The 23735-nt window shown below is 41.1% G+C and overlaps 1 protein-coding gene across 1 annotated transcript in view; it reads right to left on the bottom strand.

Annotated features, from left to right (window-relative positions):
* Window positions 1-23735, bottom strand: part of LOC127001934 (uncharacterized) — a 25341-nt gene extending 1606 nt beyond the window's left edge. The window contains exons 1-8 of the mRNA XM_050867185.1: window positions 23613-23735; window positions 19333-19422; window positions 13679-13749; window positions 9991-10252; window positions 8699-8856; window positions 4538-4768; window positions 2260-2445; window positions 485-675 (exon numbers count right to left, since the gene is read on the bottom strand). Coding sequence (XP_050723142.1) covers window positions 485-675; window positions 2260-2445; window positions 4538-4768; window positions 8699-8856; window positions 9991-10252; window positions 13679-13749; window positions 19333-19422; window positions 23613-23679 — 1256 coding nt within the window. The 5' untranslated portion in view covers window positions 23680-23735. The remainder of the gene's footprint in view (window positions 1-484; window positions 676-2259; window positions 2446-4537; window positions 4769-8698; window positions 8857-9990; window positions 10253-13678; window positions 13750-19332; window positions 19423-23612) is intronic.

Genomic DNA, 23735 nt, shown 5'->3' with positions numbered 1-23735 from the left:
TCTGGAAAAGACTTCCTTTGTCTGTATCTCCTCCTGCTTACAACTTTAACTCTTTCAAGAGGGAAGTATCAGGACAACTCTCCAATCAAAATTGGCCCTATCTTCTGGCCACTCATTTTGTACTCTTTGCTGGAGCAGTGCTAAGCAAGCTTTTTTATCTTTCTAATTTTATGCTCTTGAAAGGATATTGCTGGCATTTAAAAGTGAAAGGGTTCAAGGGTAATCCAATCATAAATGTGTCTGTCATCTTTGTATCTTGGAAATACAAGAAGATAAACAATGTGGGGTTCCAGAAAGGGTGTTTTGAATAAATGAAGGATATTACTGTTACCTATGAGTGAAAGGGCTCAATAATCTAGTCAAAATTATATATATCTTTGTTTCTCCTTTAAGAAGTGAAAAGGCTCAAGAATAATCTACTTAAAATGGTAACTTTCATCTTACTTTCTGCATCTTAGGAGTACAAGACAATACAATAGCTTACTTCTTCTTCTTAGTCGGCAACAGCATCTCCAGTTTCTCTTTGTTATCGAAAAAGAAGATAACCTCCTCCTTTTCAGCAAGGGTCTTCTTCTTGTCCTCTATCTCCTCCATCAGCTGTTTCTTCCTGTAGGCATCAACCTGCCGCTGGTACTCATCCTCGCGCTGCTCCTCCCACCGCCGGAAATTCTCAATCTGAAGTAAGACATTACAATATTTTGATCAATTTGGATTTTTTTTCAGATACCAATACATGGATATCAAAATTCAGTCAAAAGTACCCATAAAATTTTTCACTTAGTGAAGTTTGTTGTGGAACCTGTGGCATATTCAAAATAAAATTTCTGATTTTGAATAATCTTTCATTTTGAAAGGCTCAATACAATACATGCTCTTTTGTGCTGTCTGTGATCTCTTAATTGCACCTCTTCATCAAGCCACATGCCCTAACTGGTGCCAACTTTTAACATATCACATGAACATATTTCCCTGATACAAAACTTGCTGTCTGTTTACAGTGATATCAAATTTTAACCACTGAACAGTCTAGAGGGAGACATGCTCTCACAAAGTGCTTTCTTTTTATGTTTTTTTTTTTTTATCTCCAGTGCCACAGTTATCAGAGATAATCAGTGAATTACTTGTATTAACCCTCTCTCACATCAATAAGTTTCATAGGATTTTCCAATACCTCATCCGTTGGGAAGCACTTTGTGCCTCCTTGTGTACCCTGCAAAACGTTGCTTAGTAGGCACATTTCTTCCCTTAGTAATTCATAAGTAGGCACATATATATCACTAGATTCACAAGGAATTTATCTGCAAGGTGATAACAAATATTCCATTATGAAAATTTCATCAATTAGAGAAAATAAATAAAAACTTAAATCAACATGACTGAGTCACCCCATGTGGCAGTGAGGAGTCATATCCCATGTATGAGAAACACACTGCACAAAAAAGTGGGGATACAGCGTGCAAGCCGCCAGCCTGACGGGTACATGCTGACACATTTTCCTCCTGGTCAGCATGTTCTGGGCAGGGACAATGCTACCTGTTCATTACTTTTAGAAAACTTGTGCTCATCTTGACTTGTCAAAAATTTTCACACCTACACTAGAAACCTTTTTTCAATGAATTCAAATGTTTTCTGTTGCATTAGTGTGTAAAGTGATGTTTTGCACAGACATTTTGACACATGTGCATTTCATGTGTGAGGGTTAATGTAAAAATTCATATAAACAGGATATTAAAAAAAAAAAGGCAAATATAGGCAAATATTTGTGGGCAACAGACCAACCAGTTCTTGCCAGGAGGCAGGAGCACAGGCTGGGGATGCAGAGGCTGCAGGTGTGCCAGCATTTGCCAGTCCTATATTGATATATTACTACTACTAATAATAATAATAATAATTCATCAGTGTGTCTGAAATAATTAATGAATTACATAGTTCAACTTCAAATGTAATGCAGGAAAATAAATGTCCATATATTGATTGTATTTATGTTATACCGAAAATTAGATTTATAACTAAATCAGTTAAAACTATGAGTCTGTTCACTAGTCAAATTCCACAGTCTTGTCATCTCCATCGAGTTCCTATGCTGTGCACCGCCCAGGCCCTGACCAGTCTATGCTCATGCTTACATATGTCACAAAAACTCAGGTAAGCAGAATTGTAAGTTTCAAAGGAAGAGTGTTTGTAACAGCCAAGACAACCTGATCCCTGGGGCCTTAAAAATAGTATTAACAATTTCACAACTATAACAAGTTTCCTCACTTGAGTCTTAATGTCTAGTGGTTCAGCCTCCTTGGCAGCATCCTCAGCCAGCTTTGTGATGGCTGCCTCAAGGTCCTGATCTCCTGCCTCTGACTCTGCCACCTCCACACGTGCCACAGCTGAGAGTAGCCGCTCACGCACTGCAACATCCTCCACGCCCTCCACGAGACTCTTCACCTGACTTGCCTGAGAAAGGGATGACACTCTTTTATCACTACACTTGTTGTCTGCACCTGGAAAGAAGGAAATGGAACAGGAAGGGAGGAGGATAGGACAGGACAGAGGTTGGGAAGAGATGAAAACAGATGATGAAGAAAAAGAATAGGAAACAGTTGAGGGAGGAAAAGGGAGGAAATTAGATAAAGGAAGAGTTGGAGGGAGAGACGGAAATGAGAAAGAAGGGAGGGAAAAGCTGGAAAGCGGCAAACAGAAAGGAAAGGAAAGCAAGGATTTTTTTTTTTTTTCTACAGTAAAAGAAATGCCAAGGAAAACAACTATACATTGTAAGTGCCAAAACATGCTGCTCTCATAAAAGATCCACTCTATCTATTAATCATTAAGGTCTATTATAGTATGGTTTTCCACACACACATACAGCATGAACTTTACTTGACAAGTGGGTTGTGCTTACTGGTAGTAAAAAACATACATAGCTACGGTATGTAAAAAAAAAACATACACCAAAATAAAATATACACCTCATCCACTACTGCAGAGGAACTAGTAGTGTGTGCTAAAGGCAATATTTTGGCACTTTAGTTTCCAAACAGATCTATCAAGACAAACAAAATACCGATAGAGAACACTTCCTCTAAAACACAAAGGTAGCAACTAATGCTAAAAGCAATAGATCAGCATTTAGTTTTCAGATATATATCATGATGTACCAAATTACTGGGATAAACCTATATAAAAATTATGGTACACATAATACATATATCCCCCCTCAAAATTAGTGAATCGGACCCAACAGTAATGAGGATAAACATGCAAACACATGCCTGACTCTTCACCATATCATCATCATCATCATTTTGTTTAACATCCGTTTTCACTCTTCCTGAGCGGTTGGACGCTTTATGGCTCTCCTCCATTCTACTCTGTCTTCTGCCCGATGCTCATCCAATTCTATCAATGCTAAGTCTTCCTGTATACACCTTCTCCACATTTTCCTAGGTGTACCAACTGGTCTCCTTCCTTATACCTCCAATCTCTCCAAAACTCCTAGCACTGTATCCTCCCCTGCTCTCTTCACATGTCCAAACCATCGGATTCTTTCCCTTCTGAGGACTGTTTCCAGGTCCTCTACTCCACATCTGTTAGCTACATCTGCACTGGACACCCTATCTTGCCACCTGATCCCCGCCATATACCTCAGCATTCTGCGATCACTTGCTCTCAATACCTCCATCAATTTTCTAGTTAGAGCCCATGTTTCTGCTCCATACAACATCACTGATCTAATGCACGCTTGGAACACCCCTGCTCTGGTCTTTGGAGGGATGCTACGATTCACGAGTAAACTAGCCACCTCCCTCCACTTTAACCACGCTGCCGCTACTCTCGCTCTCGCTGTCCTCCCCACTCCCGCCTCACAGTCCAGAACATCTCCCAAATAACAGAAATGTTCTACCTCATCCAGCTTTCCTCCATTCACCTCTAGTTCATCCCTCTCAGTTTCTTGTCCTTGCTGTCTCCTTATGCAAGCTGGGCATGTAAAATTCTGCACTCCTCTTACATTTCTGAGGCCTGAGCATCTAAGGTGGCACCACTGCCTGCAACATGTGCACAAGACTGAATTTACACCTACTCCCTGCCCACAGCATCCACATGGATATTTTCCCAATTTAATCTTTTCTCTTGCTTCTTTTCCAGTCACCATGTACTTTGTTTTTTCAATATTAATTTTCAAACCTCTCTCCTCCATTCATTCCTTCCATTTATTAAACTTTTCTTTCACTTCTGCTGTCTCTGCATTTACTACCAAGTCATCTGCATACAGCAGCTCCCATGGTGCCTCTCCACCATATCTCCCTTCTATTTTACTCCCAACCTGTAACAACACCTTTCCATTTTCAAACCTCCACTGTCAACCCTCATGTCCTTAAAATATTCTCATCACAACTGCACCCCAGCCACAACCACATTCCTCCTCTTCATACAATTTAGTCAGTTGCAACTTTGAATTCATGACTCAGTACTACACAAACTTTCTTGCATAAGTGTTGCCAAAATAGAGAAAGACATCCACAACACAACAAATCCACCAACAACTCACCACAGAGGCAGCAATATGTTCCTTCCCTGCCCTCAGCTTGTCCAGTGCAGCCTCCAACTCCTCCCACTTATTGTACAGTGCCCAGCCCAGGGCCTCACAGTTCCTGCCCACCAGACCACCCACCAGGGGAGATGCCCAGGCTAGGGTCTTGCCTACAATGTGGTTTGGGTCCGTTAGGTCAAAGTGGTCATCAAAGTAAGGGTTGCGCAGGTACTTCACTCTGATCTTGACCTGAGAAGGAAATTAACTTTGATGAGAGAGTGTGTGTGTGTTTGTGTGTGTGTAATTCACCACAGCCTGATCACGAGTTGGACTCCCTTTCGCCAGCAGGTACCCTCACGACGTGAGCAAGTGCTCATTATTGTCGATCTCTGGGTACTGCCAGGACCTCACATACCACACACCCCATCCCCCTGGCTCAAGGGGGGACAGTAACCACTCCTAGTCAATGGAAAGAATCTGGCCTGAGCAGGGCTCGAACCGCCGCCTGTTTGGCCGTGAAGCCTTGCAGCATAGCGCTCTAACCAACTGAGCTACCGGAGCGGTAGAAATATACATATAAATGTGTGTGTGTGTGTGTGTGTGTGTGTGTGATGGTTGTTATTATATAGAACAGGAATACAATTTCAACTTTAGGGTTGTTTCTAGTTCTAAACTAGCATGTCAGTTAGTAAGGAAAAACTAATGAATTAGTAGTATATTACAGTACTCAATTAAATTTTCAAGGGGATATATCCAGTACAGATCATTCTCAAATTGTGCAAGAATTCAGACAGCATAATTGTCCTACACAGTATGGAAAAGCAAGAGTCAAAGGGTACATGGTTGACATCTCATTCATCTGGGACATTTTCTTCCCCTTTCCCCAATTTTTCCCAACTTTACACACACATACACACATGTGCAGGCACGTGCAGGCACATGAAAGAACACACACACACACATTTATATGTATATTTCTACTGCTCCGGTAGCTCAATTGGTTAGAGCGCCACACTGCAAGGCTTCATGGCCAAACAGGCGGCGGTTCAAGCCCCGCTCAGGCCGGATTCTTTCCGTTGACTAGGAGTGGAGTGGAATGGATTCTGCAAGTCACTGTGTTGGCCCCGATTATGTTTGCAGTATATGTTAATGATATGATAGAAGGAGTGGATAGCTATATGAGTCTGTTTGCTGATGACGCTAAGATAATGAGAAGAGTAGAAAAAGAGGAGGACTGCTTGCTGCTCCAGAGACCTGGACACAGTGTGGGAATAGAGCAGGAAGTGGGAAATGTAATTTAATATCAAAAAGTGCAGTGTTATTGAATCTGGAAAGAGTGGAATGAGAGTAGAGCGACATTATAAGTTGGGTAAGGATAAGTTAGACAAGAAGACAGAAGAAAAAGACCTTGGAGTGATGATCACAGAGAACTTGTCTCCAGAAAGACATGTGAATAAAATATCAGCTGAGACATACAACCTGCTGAGGAACATCAGAGCAGCGTTCACATACCTTGATGAGGACATGGTAAGGAAATTAATTGTGACCTTGATACGCCCTAGACTAGAATATGCATCAGTGGCTTGGTTGCCATCACTTAAGAAACACGTTAGAAAACTGGAGAGGATACAGAGAGCGGCAACAAAAATTGCACCGTGGCTGAGCGACCTGCCTTATGAAGAAAGATTGTTGAGGCTGAACCTCCCTACATTGGAAAGTAGAAGAGAAAGAGGAGATTTAATAGCTGTGTACAGGGTGATGAATGGTCTGGAGAAATTGGATAGAGATGACCTTTTGATAAGAGAGAAACTTAAGAGGAAACGGAAAACTGTTGAGAAAAGGAAATTGTAGAAGAGACATCAAGAACAGCGTCCCACAGAGATGTGTGAGGGTCTGGAATGGGCTGGAGAGGGAAGTGGTACAGGCTAAGTCAATAAGCGCAGTTAAGGCCAAATTAGACAGAAGTAGTTGGAAAGACGGGACAGCACGAGCATAGCTCCGTTCCTGTAAATCACAACTAGGTAAATACACACACACACACACACACACATTTATATGTATATTTCCTGCAAGAAAGATGTGTAATAAGTAAAACTCAAGTTAAACAGTGCATTTACATTAATTTGAGAAACCCAGGATGATTGAAAAGCTTAGCAAGAACTGCTCCATTTAGCATTGATGGTATTGAAAAAATGCAATACAGTATGATCAAAATATTACAAAGTATAATATGATAAAGAATCAGTTCAGTATAACTTAGAAATGTGTTAAGTTTATATCTAATAGAAGTGCATGTTCACATGAAATTATTTTTTTCATCCTTTTGTTACTATCACACAAAGTTCAATGTTTGCTGTAATGGTCATGGGCCAACACTACTTACTACAGTACTTCTTTTTGTTTCAAAAGGGAAACTGAGCTGCATAACCAACAAAACATGGCTGAGTGGTCAGCGTGTGGGTGTAGTGTCCAAGTTTAAGTTCCACCTGTTGCTACAAGCTTACAAATTTAAGTCATCACCATGTGGCCTAAGACTACCTACATGCTATTCTATCGACCATTTATCAACCTGGACTTTTGAGAAACTCTCTAAAGAGGATTAAGTGGGGCTCTGGGGGGTAGCATGAGGCAAGCAAGAATGGTGCCACTATCAAAAACACTTGCCTGCACCACTAACAGGCTGGGGCCGACCACCAGGCCCATGATAAAAGTCTACCGGCAATGAGCCAAATGTAAATATATATATATATATATATATATATATATATATATATATATATATATATATATATATATATATATATATATATATATATATATATATATATATATATATATAATAAATAAATAGATGACAAAAGTCTGTTCTCATCCCAGTAATCACGTATCACAGCCAAACGATTGCTTCCACTTCCAGAATGACGGCATGTGTTTTCTGCTGAAGTCTGCATACTCCATACAGGGGTGGACATGACCCTTGTATATATTTATCTGCTAGGTCTGAGAAAAGAACTGGTGGAGATAATACAGAATACCTAACCTCAAGGAAGCTGATTTAGCAAGAAATGAAATATGAAGTTTCCAGTTGAGATTTTGAGTCAAGGAGAAATCAAGAATGTTTGGTGTAGAAGGGGACAGTTGAGTGATGGAAATATAGGTGACAGATGTCTGGAGAGTTGTGTTGAGTTGGCAGGTGGAGAAACTGGGTTTTGAAGTATTAAAGAACACCAAGTTACTTTTGCTCCAGTTCAGGTCAGAGGTTAATCATCCTGTGGCACCCAGCCTTAAGTTGTACAATTCCTGTAGAGAGTGTTGTTTATTAAAAATGTGAAGTAATACAGAGTAAAGTCATCAGTGTAAGAGTGGATAGAACAGTTTATTTTGGAGATCACTATAGTCTGCTTCATTTCATCTGTCCACCAACAAGCGGGAATTTTGTTAGATGTGGCACCTGTGCATTTCTAGTTCGTGAATACATGAAAATCAACAGTCGTGATAGACACTCAAGCTTATTTTTCAATAATATATTAGAATGTTTATGTATACAAAAAACAACTTGGTCATTTACATCGATAATCTAACATACAAGCACACAAAAAGACAAGCTTGTATCAAAGAACATAGTCACATCATGCTCAAGTGATCTACAGTTTTTCAAATTCATATTATTCATCTCATTTCAGGTATATTAAAAGACATCTGGCTTTGCACGAGTAAATAAAGGGTATCTTAATAATTTACTGCATGCAAATAACAATCAATATTCAAAATAACATGAAATAGTAAATAATAACCGCTTAATGTGATGCTAGGCTATTTTGATTATCCATGTTATTTATATGCAAAACATCAAAATTCCTTATGTATAGACACTTGCAGTCAGAAGTCACTTTATGTACTTGAATGAGATGAAATATGGGTATCTAAAAGGCTATAAACCATTCGAGTATGATCAGACTATACTGTTTGATATACAAGCTGTTCTTTCGTGTGCTTGAGGGTTTTTATGCACACAAACATTCCAATATATCATTGAGAATATAAAGTTGATCTTCACGGAATCACGAACTAGCGATGCGCAGGTGCCACATCTACGTTCGCGAGTGGACAGATGGAATAGAACAGACTATAATAAAATGAAGGTAAAGTTTGGAGCATATGCTATAGCTGCACCCTCACCTCTTCCTTGGGCTCCTCCACTTTGGGCGTGTAGTCCTCCCAAGGCTGCTTGTCCTCACTGGTAACATAGCGGTAACATGAAGCCAACACGAGGGCCTGTGTTAGGGGCGGCCCAAAGTCCTCTTGCAGCATGAGATAGGATGCTACTCGTGCTGCCGCTGAAAAAGATAGAGGAATACATGAGTACAAGAGTTAGAAAAGGTTCTGAAGCTAGGCTATGTGACAAGAATTCAGGGATTATGCAGTCTTTCAAACCTGTTTGCTGAAACAGTCTGCTTCAGACACATGACAGTACTTGGAGACTAAACCAAATTTACTGACCCTTTTTTCTATTCTATCTTTTCTGAATTTAAAGTTTGAGTAAGGGTTATATGACCAGTGCCAAAAAACTTCAAGTGGTACATTGACTATTAATGTTTGGATACCACAGCTCTAACACAAAATATTAGAAGAATAGAATGATGAATGAATGCATAACTTATAAAAACCTTGAGTCCACAAGCACATCCTGCTAAACAGGAATAGAAGAGTGAATTAATGCCATATATTCCCTAACACAACATCATTCAGAGTTCAAACAGTCTAATAACTATAGTCAAACCATTTCAAATAGTCCAGTCCAACACCTATTTTTCTCTCTCATATGTTACATAAAGGTAACATGAGGGGAAGGGATAGGTGTTGGGACTGTGTGGCAGAGCAGAGGGGAGGAAAGGATCCGCAGAATAGAACACCCAAACAGACTATTTGAAATGGTTTGACTATACTAAAACAATATACAACGAGGAATGAAGGAACAATTTGGAGTAAAGGCAGCTAGATTATCATGAATGCAAGCTACTCTCAAATACACATGACAGTATGAGGAAGAACAAGGTCCACTTTTGATTCTAGGTATACTTGCTTTGGAAATATAAAGGGCAGGTACAATTTGTGATTATGCATATCCTTTCCTAGATAACCTTTAAGACACAAACAATAACAAGAGACACTCCTGTCATCTTATAACGGGGATAAACAAAAAAGACAGGGTGGTAAATTGATACACAGCTTCATAAGGAAAGGACTGCAAGGTTCCTTAACTGCTGTATGTATCCTTTTCTGTACACTGGGAAGCTCCAAACATCTCAGCACAAGGATAAAAAAGGATAGGCAAGGTACGAAAAATGTGCATATTTTCATTAAAACTGTATAGTTTCTCTTATTGCTTAATACTTGGACAACTTTTAAGAAACACTGTCAGCAATGGATTTAAGGAAAAACTATCATCTTGGAAGCTTCAGCTAACACACCTGTGTACTCTTGACGGCTAAGAAAGGTGTGCATGACCAAATTGCATGTGATGTGGTCAGGGAAGAGGCCATAGGCCATGGGATCAGTGAGGAGCTGCAAAAGGGTGGGTGTGTGGCCTCCATCAAGCAGTGCCCGCACCACTGCATAGTGTGTTGATTCTAGGGTGTGGATGGTCTCTGGAGAGCGGCGAAGGCGATGCATGAGCTCCTCCACCTCCTCCGCCAGACCATCTACCTTCGGGTCATCTATTCGATTCAGGAACTGAGAAAAAGGATAGATTTTATTGTAGGCTACATACCGTATTTCCCTCCATATAAGACGCAAGATAAGACGTTGAAATAAAAGTGTGGTTAAGGCAGGGGTGTGTCATGTCACCATGGTTGTTCAATATTTATAAGGATGGTGTTATGAGAAATGAGGGGCAAAGTTGGGGAAGTTGGAGTAAAAATGTACGCTGAGGGAAGGAAGTGGGTGCTGAATTCAACCTTATTTGTTGATGACACAGTGCTCATTGCAGAAAATGAAAGTGACTTTCAAAATTTGGTCAGTGTTTTTGATAGTGTATGTAAAAGGAGAAAGCTGAAAGTAAATGTCAACAAAAGTAAAGTGATGGTTTGTGAGCAGAGTAGAAGTGAGGTTGTGGATTTTGTATGCCCATATAGAGTGGGAATTGAATGTGAAAAAGAATGCAAAATAATTTTGAATGGTGAAGAAATGGAGGAGGTTAATGAGTTTAAGACAAGACAAAAGAATGGGCATTGCAAGGAAGAAGGGTGGTAGGGTCTTTGGGACATATCATGAATGGCAGAAGTGTGAGCATGGAGGTAAAGAGGGATTTGAGAAATACAATAATAGTACCAACCCTCACATATGCAAGTGAAACATGGGCCTGGAATGAAAGCCAGAGGTCTAGAGTGCAGGCAGTGGAAATTAGTTATTTGAGGAGTGCTTGTGGTGAGTAGAATGGATGGAATGAGTAATGAAAGTGTGTACGAGCATTTTTAAATGTGTCACGGGGGTGAAGGGAAGAAGCGTGGAGTGGTGGAAGAAGTGAAGCAACAGACTTTAAAGTGGCTTGGCCACATGGAGCGAATGGAGGAGAGTAAGATGACCAGAAGGGTGTATGTGAGTGAGATAGAGGGAGGGAATGCTAGAGGACGACCTTCAGGAGGGATAGGGTGCAAGAGTATGTTAGGGAGAGGGGGGAAAGATCTTTGAGAAACTTTGAGCAGGCAAGGAGGGAGTGTCTGTATAGAGAAAGTTGGAAGCTCTTCTGCCGTGGCCATCCCCTGGTGGGAGCTCCTAGGAGCAGGCGTCGATGAAATGATGATGAATGATGAATAAAACACTGCACATTTTCCCTGAACTCAATGTGTATGCAGTATTACATTAGACCACCTTACTTACAATTATGACTATGATACCCTATGTTGCTTTGTGCCCTTCTCTGTGTTCAAAGTGTTCAACTGTTGGTTGAAGAATTACATTGCTCTTGCCCCAAGCAGCTCTGACTTTGAAATGGTAAACTAAAGGGTTGGTTGGCAGGTTCACTCATTGTGCAGTGTACAAGCGGTAACTTTCGCTGAGCTACTGAGGGAACTAATCAGACAGGGATGCTATATTTGATGGCAATCTTGGTCTTGATCTTGACTTTCAGGGACCATATACCTACTTTCAAGTAGAAATAGATGATGATTAATTTATCAATCATATTATGTTTTAATATAGTTATTTTTACAATGAGAAACAAAAATGCGTTTAAAATAAACACTTTAGTCATCCACGGATATCTGTTCTTTCGAACATGTATCACAGAAAACGTCAGCTGACCAGGTCGCTGCACAGCAGATATAGCTCCATATTAATCCACCCTATGGTCACCGAGCAGAGTCATGTCAGGCAGCACCCTGCTTTGCCAATATATATTGTTCCCGTGTAATACTCGCTTTAACCATCACCATCAAGGTACCCGGCACACTGGTGACTGATGCGCCACGGCGGTGTTGTGTGTTTTGCTTAGTGTTCACATCGTGTCTCGGCTCCCACGTGTGGTGCGTCTTCTTTTTCTTGTGATCTGTATGGTTTTATCGATTCACATGTCCTTCTCCTCTCTTCTGCTTATTCACACTTTCCTTTTCTATTGCATCACACTATTCATTATTTAAATCAATCAAAATTTGTATCTTCGGCAATCGGCATATACCACGCAGGGGTAACTTTTTGGCATTTTCCGAGTGAAAAAAAGTGCGCATTACATGCTGCAAAATACTGTGTATTTCACTCTGGGGACATCTGGGAACTATTGTGTCAAACGGAGGTGTTTTGGGTGTTGGTTTTGTACCAGTAATAATAACCCCAAGGCCTACCAAAACCTAACCATCGGCGTATAAGACGCAAGGTGATTTTTCAAATCTTTTTTCGAAAAAAAGTGCGTCTTATATGGCGGGAAATACGGTAATTATGCTAAAATGGAAAGGTACATATGGGATATTAAAACTAAGCAATTATGGTTAGTCATGATAGAATTATAGAAATTACTTCAAACTAAGAGGGAAGGGGAGTTTTTTTTTACTTTTATCCATCTATCTGCATCTTTGATGCCCTGCCCTTTCATGGGAACTTTCCCCAAGGGGGTGGCCATGCCAGGAGTCTCCATTAATCTTGTTCAGACACTCTCACCAAATCAAGTTACTCACCTGCCAACTCTATTTTTCCAATACTCCTTCACTATATTCAACCACTTTACTGGTGGTTTTTCCCTGATACCATTTCCCTTAATCTTGCTCTCATACATTCTTTTTACAAGGTCAATTCAGTCACTTCCTTTATTTTCTCTTTCCCCGGACAAATCTTGCATTCTGTCTTTCTCTTTGCCATAACTCTGCATGGCTTTGCAAAAATTGATGGTCTCCTCTTTGTCCATCTTAAATCACTACATTACTCTTGCCTATATTTACTTTTAGCTTCCTTCTTACACTCTAGTGTCAATTCATCTACAGTCCTCTGCAGCATCCTTTTATTTTCTGCCAATAACAATGTATCATCTGTAAATAGGACTGCTTTGCATCTAAATCTCCTGCTCTGTCTTTCATTTCTCTCATAAAACGTATTTAACTATAACTTCATCACCATGGTTTAGAGGTTAGCACGCCTAGCTATGAATCTGCAGACCTGGGTTTGAATCTTGGACCGGGCAATAAGCACAAAGCCCATACAACTGTTCATCCTTCCTCTGCATATTTGTGATTGCTGTGCTACATTCCACATCCATGTCTCATTCTATTTGTTATGACTTCATGCTATTTCTTATACCAATCTTTACCTCAAATCTCCTTTCATGCTCCTGTAATAATATGGAACCATCCCTAGGTATTTAAGTTCAATCACTTCCTCCATCTTCTTTCCACACCAGATCTAACACTCTGTTATATTCTCTACCCTAACTCATACATACACATATATGTACACTTATATACTGTTGGAACAGGGAAAAATGGTGACTTTCGGCATGGCTACCCCTTTGAGGAAAAGTTCCCAAGAGGAGACAGGGCATTAAAGAGGTAAATATAAAAAATCTAATGTCATAAGCTTAACAGTTACATATGCTCCCTCAAATAAAACACCCAGATGATCCACAAAATCTTGTGGGGAAGGGAAAAAATGGTTGAAATAGCCCAAATAACTTACCAGATCAACGTCAATGGCACTGACTTTTCCTTCATGTTTGTACTTCTGATCCAAGTCGTAGTAAAATTCCACTAAAAAATACAAAATAAAAATTGTAGTAGTAGAGGAAATGATTATGACTATATTAGTAGTGCATTGAAACAATAATGGTAGTACATGTCGAGAATCCTTCATCCAAAATTCAAAAAATCTGAAAGTTTTTTGAATGCTGACATGACGCGTCACAAATGGAAAATTACATAAAGTGATGGGAAGGGTCCACCACGCACAGCTGTTGTGTGCTGCAGGGTTACCGGGTCCGTGGTTTACCAGCCCAATTGTACTGTTTTTAACCCATTCGTGGTTACCTATGTTACAAAATGTGTACTCCCCCTGGTCACAAAAAATGGAAAACAAATTTTTTGGCCTAATGAACCCAAAAATATCTCCACATGAAGAAAATAACACGGAAATTTCCTCCTTACCTTTTTTAAATGCCCCGCTGGCATTTAACTGGCATCTGTGGCACGGCACTGCCAGACGTAATCTCACCACTGAGATATTATTTTCAACTCTTCCTCTAACAATTGTTTATCTTTTGCACAACACTACATTCTTATGATATTGTATCACTTTAAGAACACAACTAGTCTCAAAATAGTAATTATGAATGGGAAACATAAAAAGGAAATGTGGCATAACAATTGTTTCCTTTTGGACAACACTACATTCTTATGATAGTGTATGACTAGGCTATATGAACACAATTTGTCTCAAAATAGGCTAGTAATTCTGAACAGGAAACATAAAAAGGAAATGTGGCACAACACGTGACCTACAGGATCGGCGGGCAGGCGTCTTTCTGACTGGAGTGAGACCACGGGCGGGTGAGGGAGTCACTCTTGGACGAGACGCATTGCTTTCATCTTCACTTGATGAACTCCGACATCTTGCCATCTTCGTTCTGCCACCACGTGGTGGATATAACCACCTAGAGGTGGAAGGGGGTGGAGAAGATAGTTGAGTAGGTCCAGAGCATATGTTTGAGTAGTAGTCAGCTGCTGCTGTGTCTGCTGGATAATATTCAGATCCACTTGCTGATTGGCTTTCTTCACTTTCTTGAAAAACATAATCTTCATCTTTATCACTATCATCTATTGTAGATTCACTGTCAGTATCACCCTCCTCTTCATTGAAATGAAGCTGAATTTGCTCATCAGTGAGAGCGCCGAGTCGACATCTACGTGCCATACTGTATAAGCATGCTCTGAACCAATAAAACTGCCGCGCATAAAGTCATCACTTGAGAAAAGATGCCTGACACTTCAATAAACGTAATTATAAACCGCTAGAGGCATTTCATTCACGTGGAAAAAAAATAATAAAACGTCATATGACGTGGTTGACCAGAGGGAGTAACAACATTAACACATCAGGTGACGTGGTTGACCACGAACAGGTTAATGAAAGTTGGCGAGGAAAAATGATAATCGCGGATTGGCGGTTTTGGAGCTGTTTTTACTTGACCTTGTATTGTGTTGCTATTTTTTTTTTTTTTTTTTTTTACAACAAAGGAGACAGCTCAAGGGCACAAAAAAATGAAACAATAATAAAAAAAAAGCCCACTGCTCGCTGCTCCTAAAAAAGAATCAAAAGAGGTGGCTGGAAGAGAGGTCAATTTCGGGAGGAGAGGTGTCCTGATACCCTTCTTTTGAAAGAGTTCAAGTCGTAGGCAGGAGGAAATACAGATGAAGGAAGATTGTTCCAGAGTTTACCAGCATGAGGGATGAGTGAAGATGTTGGTTAACTCTTGCATAAGGGGTTTGGACAGTATAAGGATGAGCATGAGTAGAAAGTCGTGTGCAGCGGGGCTGCGGGAGGGGGGGAGGCATGCAGTTAGCAAGTTCAGAAGAGCAGTCAGCGTGGAAATATCGATAGAAGATAGAAAGAGAGGCAACACTGCGACGGAATTTAAGAGGTAGAAGACTATCTGTAGGAGGAGAGCAGATGAGACGAAGAGCCTTAGACTCCACTCTGTCCAGAAGAGCTGTGTGAGTTGAGCCCCCCCACACGTGAGATGCATACTCCATACGAGGGCGGACAAGGCCCTGTATATGGATAGCAACTGCGCAGGGAAGAAGAACTGGCGGAGACGATACAGAGCACCCAACCTCGAGGAAGCTGATTTAGCGAGAGAGATGTGAAGTTTCCAGTTGAGATATTGAGTTAAGGATAGACCGAGGATGTTTAGTGTTGAAGATGGTGATAGGTGAGTGTTGTCGAAGAATAGGGGATAGGTGTTTGGAAGATTGTGTCAAGTTGATAGGTGGAGAAATTGAGTTTTTGAGGCATTGAAGGACACAATGTTCCTTCTGCCCCAATTGGAAATGATAGCAAGGTCTGAGGTTAAGCATTCTGCAGCCTCCAGTCTGGAGTCGTGTACTTCCTGTTGAGAGGGTCTTCTAAGTTGAATAATGCAGAGTGGAGTCGTCGGCGTATGAGTGGACAGGACAGTGTGTTATGGAAAGAAGATCATTGATGAATAACAGGAAGAGAGTGGGTGATAGGACAGAGCCCTGTGGAACACCACTGTTGATAGGTTTAGGGGAAGAACAGTGACCGTCTACCACCGCAGAGACAGAACAGCCGGAAAGGAAACTAGAGATAAAGGAACAGAGAGAGGGATAGAATCTGAGTGAGGGCAGTGCCAGACTCTATCAAAGGCTTTCGATATGTCTAGCGCAACAGAGAAAGTTTCACCGAAACGGCTAAGAGAGGATGACCAAGAGTCAGTTAAGAGAGCAAGAAGATCGCCAGTAGAACGCCCCTTGCAGAACCCATACTAGCAATCAGATAGAAGGTTAGAAGTGGAAAGGTGCTTTTGAATCTTCCAGTTAAGGATCGATTCAAAAGCTTTAGATAGACAGGAAAGTAAAGCTATAGGGCGGTAGTTTGAGGGATTGGAACGATCACCCTTCTTAGGCACAGGCTGTACAAAGGCATACTTCCAGCAGGAAGGAAAGGTAGATGTTGATAGGCAGAGACGAAAGAGTTTGACCAGGCAGTTAGTCAACATGGAAGCACAGTTTTTAAGGACAATAGGAGGCACTCCATCAAGTCCATAAGCCTTCTGAGAGCTGAGGACAGAGAGGGCATAGAAAACATCATTTGGAAGAATCTTAATAACAGGCATAAAGGAGTCAGAGGGCGGATGAGTAGGAGGAATATGCCCAGAATCGTCCAGGGTGGAGTTCTTACAGAAAGTTTGAGCGAAGACCTCAGCCTTAGAGACAGATGAGACGGCAGTGCTACCGTCAGGGTTAAGGAGAGGAGGGAAAGAGGAAGAAGTGAAATTGGAGGAGATATTTTAGGCTAGATGCCAGAAGTCATGGGAAGAATTAGAAGAAGCAAGGTGTTGACATTTTCTATTGATAAAAGAAGTTTTGGTAAGTCGAAGAATAGATTTGGCACGATTCCGGGCTGAAATGTAAAGGTCATAGTTAGCGGGAGTTCGAAGGCTCTGGAACCTTTTGTGAGCTGCCTCTCTATCTTTAATAGCACGAGAACAAGCATGATTAAACCAGGGCTTTTTAGCATGAGGAATAGAGAAAGAACATGGAATGTATGCCTCCATTCCAGAGACAATCACCTCTGAGATGTACTGGGCACACACAGAGGGGTCTCTCTCCTGGAAGCAGTAATCATTCCACGGGAAATCAGAAAAGTACATCCTCAGGTCGTCCCACTGAGCTGAAGCAAAATGCCAGAAGCATCGCCTCTTTGGTGGGTCCAGAGGATGTACAGGAGCGATAGGACAGGAAACAGAAATAGGTTATGATCAGAGGAGCCCAACGGAGAGAACAGTTTGACAGAGTAAGCAGAAGGATTAGAAGTAAGGAAGAGGTCTAGAATGTTGGGCTTGTCTCCAAGACGGTTGGGAATACGTGAAGGGTGCTGAACCAACTGCTCTAGGTCGTTGAGGAGAGTAAAGTTGTAGGCTTGTTCACCAGGCTGGTCAGTGAAAGAGGATGAAAGCCAAAGCTGGTGGTGAACATTGAAATCTCCCAAGATGGAGATTTCAGCAAAGGGAGAGTGAGTCAAGATGTGCTCCACTTTAGAATTCAAATAGTCAAAGAATTTTACATAGTTAGTAGAGTTAGGTGAGAGATAAACAGCACAGATGTATTTAGTAATAGAATGACAATGAAGTCTTAGCCAGATGGTGGAAAATTCAGAAGAGTCAAGGTCGTGGGCACGAGAGGAAGTGATGTCGTTGCGCACGTAGGCGCAACATCCAGCTTTGGATTGAAATTTAGGATAGAGATAGTAGGAGGGAACAGAGTAGAGGTTGCTGTCAGTAGCCTCAGAAACCTGTGCTTCGGTGAGGAAGTGAAGATGAGGTTTAGAGGAGGTGAGATGGTGTTCCACAGAATGAAATGCATTAGTTTGTTGTCAGCAGCCATAACAGCAACACCTTTGCTTGTTACTCATCGTTGTGTGCTCTGGGGTGTAACGATATTGTTGAAAATATCAAAAGGGCCTGCAGATACCCCTATGAGTAATAGTGAAAAGAAAATATTTCAAAATCCGCAACACTTTCGATCCTAGGAATTTCGAATAAGGGATTCTCAACCTGGACTTGCAAATCTCTACCTCTCTCTCTCTCCCTATCTTCCCATTGCCTGGGAGGACTGAGTGGGTGGTCCTTCTGCTGTATCCAGTACCTAAACCTGAGTGCCACTGATGAAGACTTCCATTCAGTTGACCCACTGGGCATGCAAAAATGGTGGAGAAAGTAACAAGTTGTGTCAAGATAATCCAAGGAGTCACTGCTAGGGGGGTTGAATGCACAAGCAGGGAGGGGCACCCATGTTTTAAAACAAAGGAGACATCATAGTTATCTGAGTGTGGCCAGTGTTACCAATTCTGCATCTTCTTGCCTACTGTGAATGTTTTTCAACCATGGTTACTGCTTTTAGTAATGGGTTGCCCATAAGAGTTGATGTGGGAATATTGTGAGGGGAGATGTTGTATAGGATGCCATTTATGGTGTGCACAGCTGATCTGTTGTCCCACTGGGCTCACCTCCCCACCTGCGGGAAGCTGTGTACCTGCAGGGTCAACTGAATGCAGGTATGTGATATTGCCTCTGTTGCCACAATCAGCTCTATCAACCCTGATGACTTTATTGAGTTTTAAGATCATGAATTACTGCAACACAAGAGGAGTGCACTGTTAAGGGATGCTGCTGCATGTCTGGCTGCAGAGGAAGGTGGCGATGGTGTGGGCTCTCAGTAAGTTAATGCACTTCCAGCTACTACTTATTTATTTAATAGAAAGCACATTAAAAGCATTTGATGTTGAGTTTTTGTTGCTATTCCCTATCAGTAGTTATGTCTAATTATAAATGTAAGTCTTAGTCGTTCAAAGTAGGTGAAATAGAGCCCAAAAGATTCCTGCCATAGTAAGTTTCTCACAAGTTTCAAATTATGAACCAGTCTTCTACTCTTAGACTTGGAAATTAAAAATATCTGCAGCTAAATTCAAAGCAGAATAACTGAGCTTGATTAAACTACTATTACATACGGACTCTTACTCCAAAGTGACACATGGCCCAGTATTTAGCCAAGATTAACCTGAAGCTCTCTCAATGCAGGTACAGCCTTGTCACTCACCTGGGTTTATGCTGCTGACCAGAGGGTTCTCCAGCCTCTTTGTCCATACTTCATCACAGCGGTAACTTGCTGATAAGAAGTGACGGCTCTCTGTTGACATAAAACATGTTTATTTTCTAGGAAAAAATAGTCATTAATGGACAGAGCATACCTAGCATAGCAAACCTGACTAAAAAGGAATCTTCACCTGAGTAATTACGAAAGTTCCCTCAAATGGTGATCTAGCCCCTAACACCCAGTCAAAATACACAACACATATTATTAACAAATGTGTAAAGGTGATATTTTAAGGGTAATTGTCAGAGCAGGATTAAAGGGAGGCAACGCCCCCCAAAAATCAATTTTTCGAGCCGTACCTCAAAATTGGGTTTTTAACAGTTTTGTTATCCCTGAAATAATGCGGGTTTTCTGTGAAAACCGCATCCACTTATCTCAATTCTTTCTATTTTAAAATGCGCTTTGTTTACCGTCAATTAAAGGTTCTTTAAATGTCCTGCGCACGTGGTGGCATGTATGCCGTCACTCTGCATCATTTTGAAGCCTTTTTTTATTTGACATTTTTTTTTAGCATTTTACAATTTTGAGCATCAAATGGCAACACCGAGTGTTGGTGGTGGTCTCACAGACTGTCATACGGGAAGGTTGTTGTCACCACCCTTGCCAGCGTTACCCTTCCATTGAACGCCTTACTTGACAGATTTTCTTGGTTGTTTTTGCTTTCACATCAAGATGGGACGACTAAAAAGGCATAAGCGCAATCTGAGAAACCTTATGGCAGCTATAAATCAGCGAAGAGGGCTGCCAACCTCCGAAGAGGGTACCTCCGCAGAGCGTGATGGGACCATCACCGATAGTGATGGGAAGGAATGGAATATCACTGAAATTAATGTAAAATTGGTGTATGAAGCCCTCATCAATAACCTTGGAGCACCTGGACTGAACCGCATCATTGCAGCCCTCAGCATGCCTTCCATTTCTCAGGGCAAGTTTGACAGGTACACAAGATACCTGTACAAGAGGATGGAGAGTCAATATGAAGATATGATGAAGAAGGGAATAGAGGTAGTTTTTCAGCACTACAGGAACACTGGCGTGGAGCCTGCTGCAGCTACGGGATACCTGGATATTGCTGTATCCTACGATGGCACCTGGCAGAAAAGAGGACACACCTCTCACATGTAGAAAGGGATCAGGTGCCTTTTCTGAAAAATCATGCTCATAATAAAATGAGAAAAGAAGTCTTTATATCCTTAGTAGCCTTCAAATACACTATTACAACAATACACAAATATTTTGATATGTTTATGTGGGAGCAACCATAAGTCTACAGAAAACAAGCCATATCTCGAAACAAAAGTTTTTGTTATTAAAGCTGATATTACTCACTTATTAATTAACCGATTGTAAATGTGAATATACCTATGGAAAGCTAAATGCATCCCCTATTTTTTTGGCCATAAGAAAAATTTACTTTTCTTAGTTGTGATTTATTTAGAAATATTTTTGTTAATAAAATTTACTGTTTTTTCTTTCAACATGTTTCTCATCAAATTACAGAACTGTGAAAACACTTAGAAAAAATATGCCACGGCGAAAGTGTAGCAACAGGTATGGTTATTAAAGGGACAAAAATTCAAACTTGTGCATGACCGTTACAAGCTAGAAAATCCGTTACAACTTTCCTATTTTTCAAGTATAGTATTTTCATTTTTTCTGAAAGCATTCATCCAAATCCAATGAAATTTACAGTTTTTTTTATTTTGACAAGACACTATGAGCTGTGTATTTTTTCAAAGAAATCAGCCGAAAAAAATTGCACCCTCACCCATAATTGGCGTTGCCTCCCCTTAAGGCAATGGGGGAGAAGCCTTTTCTGTAAGTGACGTTAGGCTTAGTTTGATTCGATTAAAATAATGAAAGATAAACGGGGGCTGAAGACCACCCGAAAGTTGAAGTCCCCCCTTGGAGGTTGTGCTATTGTGGTTTGGTTATGTTGCAGACACGGGCAACCGACCTTGGTTGTGTGGGACGCACATCCAGAAATATTGGAGATGCCAGTTGCACCTACAGCCAATGAGGTTGGAGGAAAAAGGCCCAGTGTGACACCAGCTTGATATCCCATTCCCATTGTTTTCCATTCAGAGCACTTGTGTCTTCTACTTGTACAAACAGGATGCTCGTACACCAAGTCACTGTCATTTTTGGTGATTTTTTTGCTCATAAATTAAAACAATCGTAAATTAAGGCACTCGTAAACCAAGGTATTACTGTATGTTTGCCATTTTTCTCATAAATTACCATTCTACAAGGGATAGAAAAGTATATATATAGATATATATATATATATATATATATATATATATATATATATATATATATATATATATATATATAATATATATATAATATATATATATATATATATATATATATATATATATATATATATATATATATATATATTTATATATATATATATATATATAGCCTCTAAAACAGAGCCGGGAAAAACGTCCCTTGGCTATTCTGAACCCCTCACACTGCTGGCTCCTTCCACCATCATGTACAGGAGGATGAGAGCCAACAGCCAACATGACCCAAGTGTGATATTCCAGAAGTCAACCAGACTCAATGTGGACACCTTGGCACTGCATAAGGTACTTGGAGAGGTAAAATTTTGCAAGTACGGCTGTCTCGCACTGGCAGACGAAACTATTTTTTTGGGTAGTTTTCAGTGTGTTTTGAAATAATCTGCTAACTGTTTGTCGCAAATCATTAGGTTTTTTTTCTTTAAAGGGAAGTGAAAGCAAACAGAGGGGTCCGCATGAGACACTCATCCTTTAACGGAACTCCCCAATATTTCTGCCAGTTGGACACTCACCCTTAAATGGTTAAAGTAAAACTAACCTAACTTTTCCTAACAGGGGGTGTGTGCCCCTATTGGCCCCTCAATAACTTTTTATTCTAACCAAAGCGCTCATTTTAATTATATAAATAAATATCTTTCGTACAATTAATTTCTAATGTAAAAGCAATATGGCAGTGTGTTGTATCACCTCAAAGAACTTAATAAAGCACATAGGTGTCTTTCACTGTGATACGCTTACACTCAGTTGAATTCCATCAGTTAGTGCCACAGCTGAGCTGGGGCTCCACTGTAACCAGGTAGCTCCTTTTCGGTAAATATGGAGAGTCACTACATGCCTCCAATAATGCCCCCACGAGAATAATAACCTTTCCAAGGTCTCACATACTGTTGTACTTCCCTAGTTTTACCAGTGCATCATACATATACTGTGTCTACAAGTGACAGATATTACTCCTCTCCACTTCACCAAACTTAAAACACCTGGTAGTGGGGAGGGCTATGAAGACCAGGGAAATTGTGGGGTAAAAGCAGGTATTGCACTGATGCTGTCTACCTGAAATAAAGCATTTCTGTGTTCTACTCATGGCAAAAATATATATTTTCTAAATGAATCCCCTGATGGTGGTGCAGTGGGGCAGCGCCATTTTGATGGATGCCAATAAGTGATTGTATCTGTTTACGTTCATAAGCGGAAGGTGTTATGTGGTGGGGTCCAAGGGGGTCAACAGGAGCGAAGCCCCCCCCCCCCCCCCGATAGATTAGGTTATGTAAAGTTCGGCTGGGGTAGTTTAAATGTGCTCCCCCACCCAAAAACCCCGATTTCCCACGGGTTCCCCAAGATGGTCAGCCTTTTTCTTTACTTTTAAGTACTTGTGCCTTCATATTATGGTTGAGGTGTAGTGACACGACTAGCCTGATGGGTGAGCATCCCATAACTCCCTTTGCCAGGGGGGTACCTCTTTGGCCGACTGGATAAGCAGTGGCTTTCCAGTTACGCTGGTCGCGGGTTCGATCCCCGGCGCCGGCAAACCTTTCCTTGACTGGATTAATTTCTCGTGTGTTTCGTTACACACAGTAGTCAATCTCCACAATTACCTCCTCTTCTTCCTTGCTCCCTTGCTGGAGCTGGAGCTTGTAAAATAATACCCTTGGTGCACCTACAACACACTGCCATGGCCTTGTCATCGGCAATTACTCGTTCATAAGACATCAGCTCCATAAAACATGGTCTGGGGGAATATATCGCGGGATTTATTTCCGTGTATCGCATTGTGGCAGAGGGGCAGGGCAGGTCAGGGCAGCGTTGTTGGCGTGGTCACCTCGTCACGGGCCGCGACAGCACCTCGAGATATAATCAATAAAAAGCAATGGTCACAAGTACGCCAGGGAGCCTTACAGATGGTATACATACTCTGCAGACGTGTCTGTGGGCGAAACAGTAGGCGCCGCAGCGCCGGCCCCAGCACCCTGCCGGCCATGCTGTGTTGTGTTGTGTTCAGCCCCGCCCAGTGTTGCCAGGGAAAAAAATTCAGTC

This window comes from Eriocheir sinensis, chromosome 22, assembly GCF_024679095.1.
Source record: "Eriocheir sinensis breed Jianghai 21 chromosome 22, ASM2467909v1, whole genome shotgun sequence".
NCBI lineage: Eukaryota > Metazoa > Arthropoda > Malacostraca > Decapoda > Varunidae > Eriocheir > Eriocheir sinensis.
Note: the sequence above shows the minus strand (reverse complement) of the source record. Positions and strands in the feature narration are given on the sequence as shown.